The sequence below is a fragment of the Dermacentor variabilis genome, chromosome 7, assembly GCF_050947875.1.
Source record: "Dermacentor variabilis isolate Ectoservices chromosome 7, ASM5094787v1, whole genome shotgun sequence".
NCBI lineage: Eukaryota > Metazoa > Arthropoda > Arachnida > Ixodida > Ixodidae > Dermacentor > Dermacentor variabilis.
In genome coordinates, this window is record NC_134574.1 from 161,602,039 (window position 1) to 161,620,437 (window position 18,399).

The following is an 18,399-nucleotide window of genomic DNA, read 5'->3' on the forward strand; positions in this document are numbered from 1 at the left end:
TTGCGATTTTGCCAATTTAGTTCACAGTACTTAACATGCTGTTTTTGCACATCCAAATGTTTCTGCGAAATCGGTCCCATTATATTGGCAAAGAGTAAAAAGCTTGTTTGTGCTTGCTACAACTTGGTGCTCAAAAGAGGAATGCAGTAGCTACAAATGTTTGCCACTAGTCATGGCATTTGTGACGGCATGAATATGGGCTGTAGCATTTTCTTTCCCATTTAGTAGACGTCTGGTGCAACATAAACATATGATTGTAGTTGCCTTGTGAATTGGTTGTCTTGTTCCCATTTCTTTCCATCCTTGTCTCTAGTTGCGCTGTTTCATAGACATAGTTTGCACCAGCTTGCCCAACTTCGTTTTGTAGTTATCGCATCACTTAGCAATGTTTATAACATTTTGGGAATGTTTGCCATGTTGCATGTGCCAGTTTGTGTGTACATTGTCATGGCACCACTTCAGCTCGGCTTTGCATTATTTGCCACTACAGTCATATTGCATTAGAGTAAACAAAGTAGGCCACGGCATGCTGACGTGGCTATAAGTAATGATGGTGTCCCTGGAACAAAAACTCTTGTATAGACCAGAATAATTTGCTCTCAAATACCTGCAAGTGCACCTAGGGCGGTATTCCCTAAGAGTCCATCTAGTGGACTGTCCATTTCAGCCGCTGCTGATTGGATGCAGCTGTACGAGCGAGGAGACGAGCGGCCACAGCCAATCAGCAGCGGCTGAAATGGACAGTCTACTAAGTAGACTCCTACAGAATACCTCCCCTGATCTCCACCCATGTCGCTAGTTGTCGGCACAGCCTGTGCTGGTCTACCAGTTTGATAACTAGGCAAGTGGCTACAAAGACATGGCTAGCGAGCATGTGATAAGAACAGGTCGAGCGTTCTCAGTTGTTATGTATTACGGTGTTACTGCAGTCTCCTGTAAAAGATGGCTGCTACCCAGAATTTCTGTAAATTCTGCTCTGTAAAACACAATGCTGAAAATGTCAGAAAAATGTATTCCCCTGACGAAAAAATATCCTGATTGTAGAAATGTAACCGAAAACACTAAACCGTACATGTAATTAATTCAGCACACAGTTGCGTGCAGTTCAGCAACATTCTGTGAAGCGTTTATACGATACTAGATTTGCTTTTCAGATTCATTTGCGTGGTTGGACAGTAGGGATGCAAAAGTCGGAACGCTATAGTGAAATGTGTTAACATAGTTTGAGGGTGTTATAGTATTGGCATAGTATTGCATCTTCCAATTTGCACTTGGCACGGGACTGGAAGTTGTCAGACACAAAGACGAGGACAAAGAAAACAAGTGCAAGCACTGACTTGGCATTGGAAAAGCCATGAAAAGTAGAAGGAATGCAGTACTCCTTGTGTATTCTTGGCATTGCAGAACAGAACTGCATTGTTTAAAAAGAATGTGCTTGTGGAGCTAGTTGGTTCACATTTGGAAACTGCAAATGGAGGGTTGCCTCTGGTACACATACACTATTAATAGACCCTTTTCATGCTTACAACCATAGTTCCCAGAAGACTTCCGGTTAAACAGTCCGGAGAAACGCAAGTTACAATAGCCTAAAAATTTATAGGACCTTGCATCTGGCACCAGTTGTGTTGCAGTGTAGAAGTGTTTGACAAGTGAATTGCAGTGTTAAATGCAACAAAATATGCGTATACATGAGCTCGACTTACGGCGCACGTTTTTTATATCTGAAAACATCAAGAATATGTGCCTACATTATACTATGCGGCAAAATACTTTTTTCTTGGCTGGCTGGACTTTCGAAAATGACTGACCGGAAGTTCTGTGGGGTCATGCACGCACTGCTGCCACACCGCGGATGAAAAAGGTCTATAGCAATTATGAGCGGAGTATTCATTCTGTTCACAAGCATTCCAAATAATTCTCAGTACGTGCAAAATTGCACAGTGGTGTAGCGAATCGTACAAGCACTTGAACCTATATGTCTGCCTCTGCTACAATCAACCGATATAGGCTACGAAATGAGCTGAAAAGATTTCTTGGGTTGGGTAGAATGATGAACAGTAGGAATTGGAGGACTTTAGACACAAGTGTGAGGCCAGAGATAAGTACAAAACAAAGCTTTGTCGGCTTTCACTGTCGGTGCAGTATACCCCCATAAAAATTCTGGCAGAACCCACCTTGTGACTACCGTTGCTGTTAGTGCGATAACTACTAAAGCAATGTGACACCATCGAAACGCGTCATGTATGGGGCTTGTACTGCAGCCTGGCACCTCGCGCTGCGCCATCTAGTGGTGCCGCTGCGAAGTCTAAGCGTGGCCTCTGAGATGCGTGGCGCGCCGGTGCATATGAACGCTGAGAGTTGTTCCCTGGCCAGCCACGCACATTTCTGGCACAGTGCTACAGCATCGGGCTGCTCTGCTTGAAGAACATGTATGACGTGTTAGATTCCGCTCAGCACTGCAGAAATTTGGAACAATACTTCTCATTAAGGAGCAGCCGAAATAGGTTAGGTATGGTTGTACCGTGTACATACATACAACAAAGTGAATACAGTTCCCCAAGAATGCTAATCGCACAAAAAAAAAAAAAAAATGAGAGCCCTCGCCATGCCATCAAAGGTTAAACAGCTGCTGCTGGGGCTTTTGTGTCCCCTGACAGGCTGGAAAGGCAGATGCCGGAAGAGCAGCAGCACGAAAGTGGATGCATTCTCTGGAAGAAAAAAAATGTCGGGCAGAAGATGGTGCAGAAGCTCAAATAGATGTGGGTCGGGGGCTTGTAATTGCTGTTCACACTAAGTGAGAGAAAGTGTCAGTTGGGGTCAGCATCAGTGGCTGCTGCTGAGCACAAGGTCTCGAATTTGATACCTGGCTGTAAATGAAAGAACAAGTACTTGTGCACCGTGCATTTATGCACCTTTAAAAAACTTCAAGCGGTCAAAATTTATCTGGAGCCCCCCAGTTACGTGACGTTGAAACCTGCAATTATGAATTTCAGTAATTCAGTTATTTTAGTTTGTATACGTCCCATTTTGTACAGTGTTGTGTTCTCTGTCTGCTGAAGTTGAAGCCCTTTTGAAAAGAGAAAAGGGGGTGCCACAACGGAAGAGCTGACAGGGTCTCGGGCATCCGGGTTTTCCAGTTTTTTAAGTATTATTGCTGGCTGACAGTCTTGCTTAATTGATTTTACTGCCCTCCTTTGTGTGGTCCACACACAAAACTATCAGATCGGAAAATGTAGCGTGTAACAGATATAGATAAGTGAAATGTGACAAGCACGGTGCTGTCTTGTTTTTTTTCTGTGCCTTCTATGCACTATATTTTATTGCGATACACTTGTGAATTTCTGCCGTCGGCGTCACTGTGATGTTACATAGAAAGACCAATTGTGATAACGTCGTCGCGGCGCGTCATAAGCTGTATGTGCGAGTGAAAGCGTGCGGGAGAATGGCTCTATCTCGTGCGCGCAAGAGAGGAAAGTGGGGGGCGAAGCGTGCAGTTTCTACCGTGCGCAAGACATGGAGGTGGGGCACTCCTGCGGCGGCTGCGTGCGGCACGGCCGCGCCGGCCCTATCTTGAAAGCGGTCTCTGATGGGGACAGAGTGGGCCGAGTGCTGATAGCTTCGTGTGCACTTTGTTCTGGCCTCTTAGCATTGAATAGAGAGCCAGCACGACTGTCAATTCGCTTGCTGCTGTCACGCTTCCTCACTGAAATGGTGTGGCAGCAAGTGTGTGCGGTCATCGAGTGATATGTGTTCATGTTTGCTTGTGTGCGCATGACGCCATGCTTGTTAATCTAGTTAGTAAGCGAATGTTTACAAATGTCTTTACGGCCGATGAAACTACTATCCGTACATCGTATAGATGTCTACTAATTTGCTATCGCAATTGATGGTTCGCCTTTTGGATGATGCTGTGACTTTTTTCCATGATGGCACACCGACAAGTCCAAATAGCAACAATAACCTCACCATTCACGAATAACGGGTGTTCTTAAGGCCTCCAAATTTATATAGTTTTTTGTAAACACGTAGAAATTTTGCAGAAAAGAAACCTTTAGCCGGTAGCTTGAATATTTGACCCCCTAGGCCAGTCGTTATACATTCCTAATTTTGGATATTGACCTCTTATAGATCTGCTATTTCATTAAAAGAACTGAAATATTTTACAAGTAAGTGAATTGGTTATTGAGTTGAGGGCGTTCTAATGCAGGAAAAACACTAATAAGCAGCAGTGACACAAAGCAAAACATCAAATTTCTCATCAAACCTGGTAGTGTACGTCCTATAATATTTTACTCTCTGTACCAAAGTGAATTATGGCATTGCATTTCATTAGCAGAGGCTTATATTTAAGTTTCGCAATATGTTGATTTTTATCTTGTCATCACTTGTCAGTTTATTCAAAAGTTGAGCCTCCATATGGAGACACCGTGACTGAAAGGGATAAGCAAGGTCAACTGTGTGTGTTGTCCTCCATGCTCAGTATGCGCTGTCTTGTCTATCAGTGCATAGTATACCATAGAAAGGCTTGATTTTGCTATCAAAGAAAGGTGGCGTCAGTGTGCCATTCGTGCAAATGCTGAACTTTTTGGGGGTGGGGGGAGTCTGGTGTTGCTGCAGGTAACGCATACTTATGATTCACTCTGGACTCTAGATAAAGACAAAGTAATGTGCCAAGATGTGGAACAAAAGTGTGTACATTGTTAAAACCAGGAACATTGTAAATGAGCAGTTCCTCGGCACATATCTTGCACGGGCTTCCAAATAATTGGGGGGAACTTGTGGATCTGCCAACTGCGGCACATCTTTGACTTGCAGCCTTGGGATGCTGCCTTTCACTCTTAATTCCTGTGCACTAAATTTACTACCAGCAGGTAGCACTCGCAGCAAGATGCCTATAGGTAGTAAACGTCAAAAACGTGTGGCTGTGGACCGTCACAGTCTAGTTGCGATACCTATATGGCAACTCTCCTGCACTGCACGTTTTCATACACGATGGCGGTGCACTCCATCCTTGTAGTTAATATTGGGCGCCATGTAGTGTCAGCTAGCACGTTTGGCTTCTCAAGGCATCTGAATACCGAGGCTCAATTCTTTTGTAATCTCTCCACTGACATCTTTGTGGCATTTAAATCCTATCATTCAAATCAGATTTCTCGAGTATCACATGGATGTCTAGGCACACAGACAAAAAGCCTACGTCAAAGCTTGTCTTGAATGGCATTGTCGCGAGCCCCGTCAGGCACGCAGCACAGGCATTTGCAGACGTTCAGTATGCAAGATTCAATGCTGCACCTCACAATTGCAATGAGGATGGGTCGCACCGTCATTTTGTATTACATTAAATTTTATGTTGCGGTAAATCTGCCTTGTAGGGTTTGGAACTCTTTTATTAGAAGAAATAAATGAACCACAAGAAATAAAAAAATAAAGGCATTACCTGGAGGTGTGGTGAGAATATGCTGCTCACCAGAAGATGTTACCTTGAGAGGCATTCCCTTTTACAGAAAGGCATGTGACAATAAAAGAACCTCATTGCATTGTAACAAAAAGCTTTCTTTTTTTTCCAGGAACGAAAAGTTGGAAGCACAATGCGTGTGTTTTATTTGCTCCCATCTTATAATGCGCTATTCCAAAATTTTCGTTTATAAAGCATGTCAAACCTTTTGGTTCACATGCAAGCTTTCTTCATTACAGTGTTGTAACATGAAAAGTGGGACACATGCATGTACAAACATGACATGCAGCTGCTGCCAGTGTACAACGCAGAAAAGTATTAAAAAAAATAGGGGGGCGGAGGGGTCTCGTACTAAAACCATGATTTGGTTACGAAGTATGCATTAGTGGGGGACTTTGGATTAATTTTGACCGCCTGAATCAAATGTGCACCTAAAAATAAGTACACGTTTTTGCGTTTCACCTCTTTGAAATGTGGCTATGGCCAGGAGCCAACCCGTGACCTTGAGCTTAGCAGCACATTTAAAAAAAAAAAAACGGCCACAAAAAACACCTACACAGTGAACTACAGTTTTATATCACATCAGCTGTATATACAAAGGCTGTACACACAGGTGTTTATGCATTGCAAGTCAAACGATCAGCTGGCTGCCTCGCGAGCAGCAAAGTGGGCGGAGACCCAGGCCAGTCCCCACTTGAGATTGGTGAGCATGAACTTGAGAGCCTTGGTCCACTGCTCTTCGGAGTTAAACTGGATCTTGATGGAGCACGACTGGCCAGTGCTGCTGTCCTCAATCTTGCCCTTGTCTATTCGGTAGGGAAGGCAGAAGTTTGAGTCCATCTTGCTCACCTGCACCATTGCATAGCAGATGTGTTCAGGTCAGAACAGCAGCACATGCACGATCCCAACATGCTGTCCTTAGCAGCTCGTTTGAGGTTTCGTGAACAGACAGGTTCGTCTTGTGTAAATGGAAGTTCAATGTATTAGTTTTATTACTTAAGTATGGAGTTCTTGCGCATGCAGATAGCATACAGATATGGAAAAGGAACATACAGCACACAAATTATGCAGTGTGTTGCTTTCCCGTGTCTGTATGAAGTCTCTGCTGTACAAAAAAACATGGATTACTGATGAGACTGCCTCATTTACCAGAACTATGAAGAATTTCAGTAATCCCATTCAAATTCATTATTTACGGCATGTAAAGTTAAGCTAAAGGCATGGTGTTGCAAAACATATGGCAGCATTCGTGCTTTCCATACATTTGCCTCTAATGCCACAAACTACATTACTTAGATGATTGGGAGATGGACAAAGTAATTTTGTTCACTACAATGCTACCAAGCTGACATATAGATCTCTCTCCTAAAAAATGCTGTTCCTAAGGGCAGTAAATTTCATGTCATACCTCATAAATAATATTCAAGTGATTTTCCATTATCATGCAGATAGCATAAATGCCCATGCTAAGTCTTGCAGTGAAATCCCCACATGAAACTTGTGAAAGACTGCATGAGCAATGTTGATTCTGATTTTGTGAACCTCAGGAATGAGGTCACGGTACTGTTATGCTGCTGGAGGCCACATTCTCGAAGCATCTAACAGATTCATTTAAGATTCATTAATGCTTCACAGCCGTGTTTTCTCGGCTATTTCGCATGTTCTCACTTTTCAGTGGTTACTTGGCCACTCATATGACACCGCCTTGCTCAACATAATTGCCAGGCATGTGAATGGTGTGATCATTCCCTTCCCATCCTCACTTAGTGCTATACCGTCATTTGTGAGGACGCAATTGTGTTAGCCTATTTGTGCTGTAGATGCTGTCAACACTTCTGGCTAGAGTTGAACATGCCTACACATGGCCATTGCCAGCAAATAAATTCAGATCATTGCAGTAGTGTGGCCTCAAGTTTCACACAATCGGTGCAGGCACTTTCCGCCAGAGTTTTACAAGGAATGTCACTCCTTGGTGATTAGAAACTTTCTGGCGAGCAATAGCGACAGCTGTCAACAAGCACTCAGCAGTGACCGAACAAGCCCTGCTGACCTGCTCTTTGAATTGCTGCAAGCAGTCGAGGAACGCCACCATGGCGTGATCGAACTTGGTGTCCCACAGGAACTTGAAGCCACCGGCGAAGTACAGGGGCAGTTCTCGGGCCGGGTCCTCGAGGCACATCAGGTACGAGTGGTTTCCGAATGGGACCAGCCGGTACCTCAGGAATGTCATCTCCATCTTTTCCGCAAGCGAGTACAGCAGAAGGACGGTCTGACCCCAGGCCATGTTGATCTCCGACCACTCGACGGGTACGTTGGGCAGCCGGCCGAGCCGGAAGTTGTTGATGGTGCCGAAGTGGCCGTTGTGCCAGATGTGGAACGTTGCGTTGAACACGTTCGTCTTGTGCAGCTGACTGAGCTTGTTCTCCGAGTACTTGAGCTGGCGCTCGACGCTGGCGTGGTCGTCGGAGCACTGCATCAGCTGCCGGTTCAAGTCCGAGTACTCGCGCCAGTAGCGGTCCTCGTCGCTACGCAGCCGCTCCAACATATCGGCGACGTGTTTGCGCTCGCTCTCAACGTTACTCCGTTCCTTCTCGATTTTTTCCACGGCCGCCAAAAGTTCGCGTTCCTCCTGCTCAAGCTTGCGGTACTCTGCGTCCAGCTCCTCCGAGTTGACGTCTTCTTCGTCGCCGTTGGTCAGCTGGTCGAGGTACTTCTTGTAGTCTTTGCACTCGTCTTCGGCCAGGTCCAGCTGCCGCTCCATCTGGTCCAACAGGTTGTCCGTGCATTCTTCGCAGATGGGGTAGTCGACGGCCGACTGGTTCGTCATAAGCTCAAACAGACGCGTCTCAACGTCCAGCCTGTGGCTGATGGTCGTGTCTACGGCCGGCACCGAACTCTCGCCGACCAGCATGAAGCCATTGCCGCTCTCGACGAAGCGCAGCGGTTCGACTGTGCGACGCGAGACGCCTTCGCCCGGCACGCGATAGTGGACCACGGGAGACGGACCACACAGCTCGATGGGGTCTGACTGGCTCAGCATCGGCTCCGACAACTCAGTCAGGGTCTGCTCGTCGATGGACGAGAAGGACGCATCGAGTCGCAGCGGCTGACAACATCGCTGGCAGGTGAAGTTGACTGGAAACGTCCTATCCTTTGTGAGAGTGACCGACAGTCCTGCCATGACTGTCGCTCGGTGCCTTTCACAGCTGGATCAATAAGCGTCTTGCGAGACTACGGCATTGCGTCAGCGCGGGTCTACCGTCGTGTTCATTTCTTTTCAGCGACAACGCTAGATCAGACTTATATAGAATTATCAGGCTTTCGCCCTGCAAGGCAAGTGCGTCATGCAGCACAGAAGGTGTAAAGTGGTGCAAAACACCTGCTGCTTGTTTCGCGTGCACTGAAGGCTTTCGAAACTATCGAAACACATGCAGTTGACTTATTGACTGAATTGACTTCATTTGTTTTGTATGCATAGTCTAGAGGGTTATATTATCTTGAAGAACTAGCTAAAGCTACAAAAAAATTTTCAAATATATTTATTATTAAGGAAAGCTTACTAAACTTCTTATTATTGTTTTATTGTAATTTTATATGCTACAGTGCGGCTAGTGTGAATTAATTATAAACAGACGCACGGCGCATCGATTTCTGCTACGGGAGCGGAAGAAATTGTGTTACTCGTTCACTTGTGAAATACGTTTATAGCAGCAATCAATAATGCTTTCATTGCTGAAGTCTAAGCCAGCGATTATACTAAGCTCACTTGGTGCTGGAGCCGGAGCGATAATACTGTTCAAGTAAGCCAGCATCGCGAATATGGACGTGTGTCGACAGCAGACGAAGCCCTCCACCCCTCCTTTTTTTTTCTTTCAGGGAATACGTCGGTGGGTGCCGCTACGATAACGACAAGAGACTAGACGATAAGGTTGTCGTAATTACTGGTGCCAATACTGGCCTGGGCAGAGCAGCTGCTAAAGAATTCGCCACTAGAGGCAAGCGTAGTAGGCAGCGTTAATCTTGCTCATAAATTTACTGCTGGCCGTCGTGCTGATGCATTTGGCTTTCTTCCAGGTGCCAGCGTCATCATGGCTTGTCGCGATCTCACCAAATGTCGGCGCGTCAGAAGGGAGATCCTCACACAGACACAGAACAAACGCGTTGTCTGCGAAGAGCTGGACCTCGCTTCTCTAGAGTCGATACGAAACTTTGCGGCCAGGATTAATGACAGTGAGTTTATTTTGCCAGTTGTCCCGCCACAATTCCAATGACAAGTTTCCGTTCTTTTTTTAAGCTCCTTGTCTGAGGGCTTCGACACCTAGCTCGCAAATTTGCTGCGCTAGCTATTTTACTTGAAACGGGCAACGCATGCATATTAAACATCAAAACAGCATTAATGAATCATTCGCTGTTACGATCGACCAGTGCTATATGCCTGAACGAACCAAGGTATATTGGGGTGTTCAAGGTTTCCAAGTATTATCCTCGTCTTGAATGTTCATTCTCTTCCTCAGGTGTGAAGCAGGTAGATATCCTCGTGAACAACGCTGGTGTCATGAGGTGCCCTAAGCTGCTGACAAAGGACGGCTTTGAAATGCAGCTTGGTGTCAATCATCTTGGTAAGAGAGTTTTAATTTTTCGAAATACAAGTTAATGTTGACGTAATAGTTGTGTGGAAACCCGCAAGGTGGAGAGAAGTAATGAATAAACGGAAAACAGACATCCACTTGTTCATAGCGATTACTACAAAGGAAACCCATACGGGTTCCTCGAAAGAAAAGCTTCGCAGTTGAAAAAAAATTCGTCCTGGTCCGGGACTCGAACCCGGGACCACTTCGACTTCACCCTGCCATCTGCTAGCCGCCTGGTTAGCTCAAATGGTAGAGCAGCTGCCCCCGAAAAGGCGGTGGTCCCAGGTTCGAGTCCCAGACCAGGACGAATTTTTCTTCAACTACGAAGCTTTTCTTTCGAGTAACCCATATGGGTTTCCTTTGTAGTAATCGCTACGAACAGGTGGATGTCTGATTTTCCTTTTATTAATTACTTCTCTCCACCTTACGGGTTTCCGCAGAACTATTACGTCAAACTCTTTCCTTTTCTTTGAGTTATCAACAAATTCGACTTCGCCCTGCCATCGGCTAGCCGCCTGGTTAGCTCAGATTGTAGAGCGGCTGTCCCCGGAAAGGTGGTGGTCCCGGGTTCAAGTCCCAGACCAGGACAAAATTTTCTTCAACTACGAAGCTTTTCTTTCAAGGAAGCCGTATGGGTTTCCTTTGTAGTAATCGCTATGAACGGGTGGATGTCTGATTTTCCCTCCCTTTATTAATTACTTCTCTCCACCATGCGGGTTTCCGCAGAACTATTACGTCAAACTCTTCCTTTTCTTCGAGTTATCGACAAATTTGCCTTCTCCCTGCCATCGGCTAGCCGCCTGGTTAGCCCAGATTGTAGAGCGGCTGCCCCCGGAAAGGCGGTGGTCTCGGGTTCAAGTCCCAGACCAGGACGAATTTTTCTTCAACTGCGAAGCCTTTCGTTCGAGGAACCCGTATGGGTTTTCTTTGTAGTAATCGCTACGAATGGGTGGGTGTCTGATTTTCCCTTTATTAATAAGTTATTGTTGTTTGTTCATTCATAATTATGACTTCTAAACTGATCATTACGACTGAAACTCAGTTTAACGAACACGGATATAATCAAGCAGATATGAATTTTTTTTCTTGCCATGGTCAGAGTGTTGTAAATGTACTATTATAATAAATGTTGGATATAACGCAGCTGTCTTTTGTGTCGGATGCGAGTTCATTACAACAAGGATTGATTCTTAATCATTTTCAAACTTGCATGCTGAATCAATTGCAAGTATACACAGCACGAAGGATATTATAGCTGCAAGCTAATGTCTGTAATTGCACAAATGAAAGCATTGAAGGCTGTTGCACGTCATCTTCATTTCGGCATGAGGAACAGAAACTATAACAAGGCACATCGTAGAATATACTTCTGCACCATATTCTAGAATCAAACAGCAATTGGCAGATCCATTGAGTGAATGCATGGGAAGAAGGAGCATTGATTAATGTTAGTGAAGCTTCGAGTGGAATTTCATTCCACTGTTCATGGATAACAAAAATTGGATTGCAGGAGTGTTCACTCCTTTTGCTATTTACTAAATTTCTCAGCAAATGCATGGGAAGAAAGAGCGTTGCTTAATGTTGGTGAAGCTTGGAGTAGAATTTTGCTCCAATACCCATGGATAGCAAGAATGGGATTACAGGAGTGTTGACTCCTTTTGCTATTTACTTGATACTTGAGAAAACCAGTGAGAAATTGAGACGCAAACACGACAGAAAGAAGAGACACCACAACGTTGGACTAGCAACTGACATATATTTGAAGCACTGATCACCTTCAAACATCAAACTGCCAACGCATGTGCAATGCTCTTAGCAAGGTACGAAATCTTTAAATTGATGAGCACACCATTTTGCCCCAGCTCATCTTTAAATTCAGCCTTTTAGAAAAGCTATCTCTTTAACGCTCAGAGAGATAGACGGAACACTGATGTATTTTCCTTCCTCTTGTATACTGATATAGAACGCCTCAAGTATTTCTCTTTCGGTTTTCATCCTGCTCCTGCCAAGAATCATCACATCTTCAAAAAGGGGTGCACAGTCATGCTGACTACAGTGACGAGAATGAAAAGCCAGGGGACCAGCTCCTTGAGAGTTGGTCAACACACAATGCTCACACATCCGGTCATTGACGCATAGGCTTGTTTGGCCAATATAGACTTTGCCACACTTTAACGAGATTTTGTAGATAACATGCGTCGTGTACTTAACGCATTTGTTCACATGCCTGGTTTTGCAAGGTTCTTTCTTCTTTCCAGCATTTTTAATGTGTGTGCACAGTCCTGACAGCTTACATGGAGCGGGAAACACTAATTGTACACCATGTCGCCCAGCAACTTTCTTGATATTGTGCGAAACTTTATGAATACAAGGTTTCACATGAACTTTTCTTGTTTTGTACCTTGCTAAGAGCATTGCACATGCATTGGTGGTTTGATGTTCGAAGGTGATCCGTGTTTCAAATATATGTCAGTTGCTAGCCTAGCGTTGTGGCATTTCTTCTTTATGTCGTGTTTGCATCTCAATTTTTTGCTGGTTTTCTCAAGTATCGCCATGAACCAACTGGCCCAGCAAGCAGAACTTGCTATTTACTAAATTGTTAGTTGTTCATGTTATTTACTTGGAATACCCTGTGGGCCAGAGGGTAGCAAGCAGTTCGACAACAACTATGCATAGGATAGCGATAATTCAGCATATGGCAGTACAGTACAAAATTTATATGCACACACACAAAAAAAAATTATAAAAAGAAATCAGGAAAATTTTCCTGGCTTATAAGCATACAATTTCAGCTACAGCATCTTTGGAATACAATTAAACCTTGTTATGGCAAAATCACATCCAACATGAAAATATCTTCATTGCTAAATATACATGCTGATATCAGTGATAGACATTTAAGATTTACTTTGTTATGCCTGTGTTTGTTATATTGAGGCTTTACTTTGGATGTGACTGATTAGTCGCCATTTGGGCAAGGTGATTCAACCATCAAATATGTGAAGCAGGAATTACTTTTTTTTTTTTTACATTTTTCTGCTAAAGTGTGCGTGGCTATTACTGGTCATTATTGCTCTTTCTTTAGAGGGACGCTAAACACAAGCGTTAGATCGAGCCAGGGTGAAAGATTAGAGTTTCAAAATGCCCACACTGTAACCTATTCTCTGAACAGGTATTTCCTGAAGAAGAAAATAATGTAAGCTAAACATAGTACTCGGTGCCACTGAATGCCACTGAGTGCCGCTCAGTGCACAGAATGAACACAAAGATATTTTTGCAGAGCCATAGTCTATCGTTCTAGCAAGGCATAGTGCAGTTGAACCATGTTAGTATAACAAAGCCACATCCAACATAAAGATACTTTCCTTATATTCATTATTCATTGTAAGCATATACATAGTTAAACACTGATGTCGGCAAGAAATAGTTTAGATTTAATTCATTATATCCATGCACATTATGTCAAAATCTGGCTGTATTTACTTTTACACTTCTTTGAATTGTGCTTGATGGCATGTTCAAAAGTGAGTCTACGAGCAAGCCTTTCGTTTTTTTGCAAAATGTCAGAGTGCTCTAATTTCACTTGTTTGCCTCTTTAATTAACTGACAGGTCATTTCTACCTGACCGGCTTACTGCTAGACAAGATCAAGGCCGCAGCACCGAGTCGTGTGGTCAATGTCTCGAGTGTCGCTCACAAAAGGGGAAAGATCAACTACACTGACTTCAACTCAGATAAGGAATATGACCCTGCTGATGCCTACAACCAGAGCAAGCTCGCTAATGTTTTGTTCACTAAGGAACTTGCCCAGAAACTAAAAGGTAAACGACGATATTACATCTGTTTGCTAATGGCTTAAAGACGTGGAAAACAATAAATTGTGCCAAATAGAAATTACCTATGCCTAATGTTTGCCAAAAGATGAACAATTGCAGAGAGATGTAGCTATTTGGTTTTGTAGCTCCAAAATCTTGCTTGCCCTGCTTTTCAGGTACTGGCGTGTCTGTGTTCGCGGTGCATCCAGGGATCGTCAATACTGAAATCACGCGGCACATGGGAATCGCATCTTCGCGAACAGCTGCAGTGTTTGCCAAGCCATTTCTTTGGCTTTTTACAAAGACACCAACACAGGGTGTCCAGGGCATCATGTACTGTGCTCTAGCCGATGGCATTGAAGAGCATAGTGGAGAGTACTTCTGGTAAGGACACAACACTGTGCTGCGTGTCTTGTTAAAAGGCCATGTGCAACAAGGTTTCACTTTCGCTAAATTGGTTATAGATTAGTAGTATGTACGTGCTGTTGAAGTAACCTTGCCAAAGCTGAAGGGCTGATAATTTTAATAGCCTTTATTTAAAAGGCATGTTAGTAGATGAGCGAGGCAGTTAGCTGATACACGACGCATATCCCAGACCATCACCTCGGAGATTTCTAGCATCCCGTGGATTTTGCCCAATCTGTAGCTGTACTGGTTCTCAATATTCTGCGTTCTGCATCATTTCTGGTTAATTTTAATGGCAGTGTGTTTTTGTAGTTTTAGTACAAAACGTATGTTTTTGCGAGCTTTTCTGACACACCTACTCTTAAGTAAATCTAAATTTTGTATGAAGGCTGCTGTCTGCACTATAAAAGTAGTCCTTTTAAGTGCTCCCAACATTTACTTGTAATTTACCTTCAATGTGCTTGTGGAGCACATGTACATGTTGTTCATTACTTTGCACACAATGCAATTTATTATAATCTTTAATTTCACATGCTTGCTGAAGTGTAAAGCAGAAACAGCGGCACAGAAACAAATATTAAGAAATAACATGAACCAACCAATTTCATTTATTGCTTTGCTGCGATGTAGTGTACTCTGGGGTTCAACAGTGCAGCTTGTATTGTGCTTAGTACTACAATAACTTGCTCCAACATATATGCTGCTAGGCCCCTGATACCCACTATTTGGGAAGGAAAATCTTATTGTAGCCACAAAATGAGTTTGTATTCAATATTATGCAAACCCATGTACTTGAATTTAGGTGCTTGTTAAAGAACCCCAGGTGGTCCAAGTTTCCAGAGTCCCCCACTACGGTGTGCCTCATAATCATATTGTAATTTTGGCACTCAAAACCCCATAATTTAATTTTGATATTATGCAAGCGAGCTTGTCTGCAGCTCGAAATGCTGTTATGAAGATAGTGATGGCGTCTTTCACTTCAGAAAATGCCAGCAAGACGCCAGCTTGTGTATGACAATAAACTGTGTGGCGGTGCATACTTGTGGCTCTAATAAATAGCCTGCGTAGTCCACTGGCGGGGGATGTCGATTATGCTTCGAGAATGCTTAAGGAAGTGTGCAGGCAGGAGGTACAAAATCTGCTAGGTCTGCCGTGGATGCTGTCTGTAGTCTCGGAAGCCGTCGTTGCTGTGCGATGAACCAGTAAAATTGTGTAGATCTATTGCACATGGTAGGTTACATTGTAACTGTTGCACAAAAAATAAATCCCTGGCATATCACAGTTGTACTTCATTGAGTACTGAACATAAGTGTCTTTGCAAGCCCAAGTTAGCGCACCCGGTTAGACATGGCAGATAGTTATTTTATTCCCGTCTACACTCTTTCAGTAGTATGCTTAAAAATCTTCTAGTGGATCACATTAAGCAACCACTGTCAGTCGTGATCCCAGCGATAAGTATTTCCTTGCACATAAATCTCACATTTAGTGTGCAGACACATTTAAACACTATCTCTGCGTGTGTCACCATTGCTCCACAAATGTGTAGCCCCTCTTGAAAAGCAATTCGAAATGTGATTGTCTTGCATCATGCCAAAGTACAAGCTTTGTACTAAGTGCCGAAGTAGTCACTTTAAATGTGCTAGAGTAGCAGTAATTGCCTGTATCATAGGTTAAAATGTTGGCAGCACAGTACCACTTACACAGGTATCCACGACATCCCTTCTGCAGCATACCTCATAGTCCATGTGTTGATGAGGATGTTAAACCCCACAATTTGATTTTGACTGGTGATCTTGGTGCATAGCTTGAAAGTGACAAGTGCCATGCAGTGTTGGTGCAGCCAAGTAGGCTGCATGCTGAAGATGCAAAATATAGATTTTTTTTTCTTTTTTGTGGAACCTCTGGTCTGTATACTTTTGCTCAGGCCAGGATGTGCATAAATTAATGGTGGCCATGCACAGTGGACTGTCACCTTACAAAAGAGTAAATGTTCATTTTTTTGCGTACAAGTTTCAATTGAGAAGCATAGAGAGGGCATGGCGGGATTTGAGAGAAGTGAAGCTGAGGATGCAAACTCTGCACGCATGACAAATGTGCGAGTTGCTGCAGTTTGTGCCACTCATAGTGCATCCATGTGAATATGCAGTTTTAAGTGTAGTCTAGCCATGTTGGTGCTAACAGTTTTTGCAATATTACTTTTTTACGTTTTCATGTAGCGACTGCAAAGTGAATGCACCAAATCCTATTGCTGAAGACAAGCTTGCCTCAAGTTGGCTGTGGGCTGTCAGCGAAAAGTGGACTGGGCTATCATAAAGTTTCCTGCAGTGTAGTGCAACACTGTAAACTGCACAAGCAGTGTACACAATGTAAATAAATGTAGTTAAGTTCATAAATGCCTTGCTGTTGTGTTGTATTGTGGCTTGGCCTGGTGAAGAACAAGCATATAGCAAAAGTAACAAGTTATGTTCGTCATAGCCGAAGTTCAGTAGCGCTTGCGGATTTTCTTTAGAAAACCTCAACTCTGCACATATTTGCAGGAATATATATTATAGCCGAGCTCATCAGCTATTACTGAAAGTTCTTCATTGTGTTCCATTGATAACAATATGAAAAACTGCCATGCTCTTTTGAACTGCTATATACACGCATCAGGAAGTCAAGTTCTCCTGATTGATTACATGGAAAGAAATAGAAAAGGAAAGCAGGGAGCTCAACTAGGTTGGACCTGGTTTGTTACCGTGCACTGGAGGAGGAAGAAGCAGGAAGAAAAAGGAAAGGAAAAACTGTCACAAGTGATGCACACGCACTGGTGGTGGCTTTCACGTTCCATGAGTCCATGGTCCCAATATTTTTTCTTTCGTGAATGCTCTGTCATCCATTCGACTTAAAGCAGTATGCAAAGTCTCTCTTTTGTCATAAAAAGAAGGGCAGTAGATGAAGATAAGTACTCCTATGGTCTTGTCTCAATCACAAAAGTTATACGAGGCACTGTCCATCATACCAATGAGATAACATTAAGTGTTTGTAAAAGCATATGTAAAGGCAATGCCCAGCCACAAGCGACACAGTAAAGTCACGTCACCTCAAAGTATATCAAGTGGTAGTTGAAGGCACCATAAAAAGTCAAGGGAGTGCATTCACGAGTTGGAATATTCCACTGAATTCCAATGTTCTGATGCATTGCTGCGCGTGAGTATGTAAAGTTGCCGCACTGCATTAGGCCTTGACAATGGCACAGGCACCCGGTGGACTTGGTGGACGGAACACGCTGCTTTGTCGGTTCTTTTGTTGCCAATGATGCCGCAGTGGCCTGGTAGCTACTGAAACTTTATTGGATGTTCATTATCAACAGCGCTGCGCTAAGATTATCCGATTTCTTATACTAGTGGCTCATGAGGGCCCTGATTTAGCCATGAAAGTTTGGAGAGCTGTGCCTTAGAATAAAATATGGCGCACCGGTCAGGTGGCTCTTGATGGATGCAATAGATGGCATCTCTGAGAGAAGCAAGTTCCACTCCCATTGATATTGCGGTTTGGAAAACCTTTAACATGGTTGACGCTGATCTTGATGGAATGAACAACATACTGGATGAGCTGTCATAGTGTGTCCAATATAAAGTGCTGTGAAATGACTAGTTTCAGAGGCACTTGCATCAAGTCGGCCTTCTTTCTAATGCCAGGAACACCAAAATTACGGGAGGTTACCTGTGACACCACAAATCAGTCCATGGCCCTTGCGTTGGCAGAGAGGAGTTTATTTACTTCCTCTGTTATTGATTAGTGAGGTGTTCCTAAACTCCATGGAAGGATTGCTTTTTTTTTTGGAACAACGCATCTTAGATACGGAATAAATTGAGAGCGCAAGAAAAGACAGGACAGGGAACAGCAAAAGTGCCCACAAACAACTGATGTATTTCCTGAAATACCGTACATCACTTGTTATAGTGCTTGTTCTGTTCCAGCTGTCCTGTGCCCTTTTTGCACTTCAATTCATTTATTCTGTATCATGGACAAACTCGCCTAGCAACACGTCTGCTCGTTCTATTCACTTGCACTTCGTGAACTAGTTCAGGGAGGCAGTGCTGCACTTCACC

General features: G+C 43.7%; 2 protein-coding genes across 2 annotated transcripts; one reads left to right on the top strand and one right to left on the bottom strand.

Moving 5' to 3' along the window:
- Window positions 1-6,008: 6,008 nt before the first annotated feature.
- On the bottom strand, window positions 6,009-8,841 carry Atg6 (Beclin-1-like Atg6). Its single transcript, XM_075699968.1, has 2 exons — window positions 7,506-8,841; window positions 6,009-6,304 (listed from the first exon to the last, which is right to left on the bottom strand). The coding sequence occupies exons 1-2, from the start codon at window positions 8,634-8,636 to the stop codon at window positions 6,095-6,097; spliced, it is 1,341 nt and encodes a 446-aa protein (XP_075556083.1). The 5' UTR covers window positions 8,637-8,841; the 3' UTR covers window positions 6,009-6,094.
- Window positions 8,842-8,999: 158 nt separating this feature from the next.
- On the top strand, window positions 9,000-16,698 carry LOC142588345 (retinol dehydrogenase 13-like). Its single transcript, XM_075699971.1, has 7 exons — window positions 9,000-9,255; window positions 9,332-9,450; window positions 9,530-9,685; window positions 9,970-10,074; window positions 13,697-13,906; window positions 14,077-14,284; window positions 16,522-16,698. Exons 1-7 carry the CDS (start codon window positions 9,176-9,178, stop codon window positions 16,616-16,618), a joined length of 975 nt encoding a protein of 324 aa, XP_075556086.1. The 5' UTR covers window positions 9,000-9,175; the 3' UTR covers window positions 16,619-16,698.
- Window positions 16,699-18,399: the final 1,701 nt, after the last annotated feature.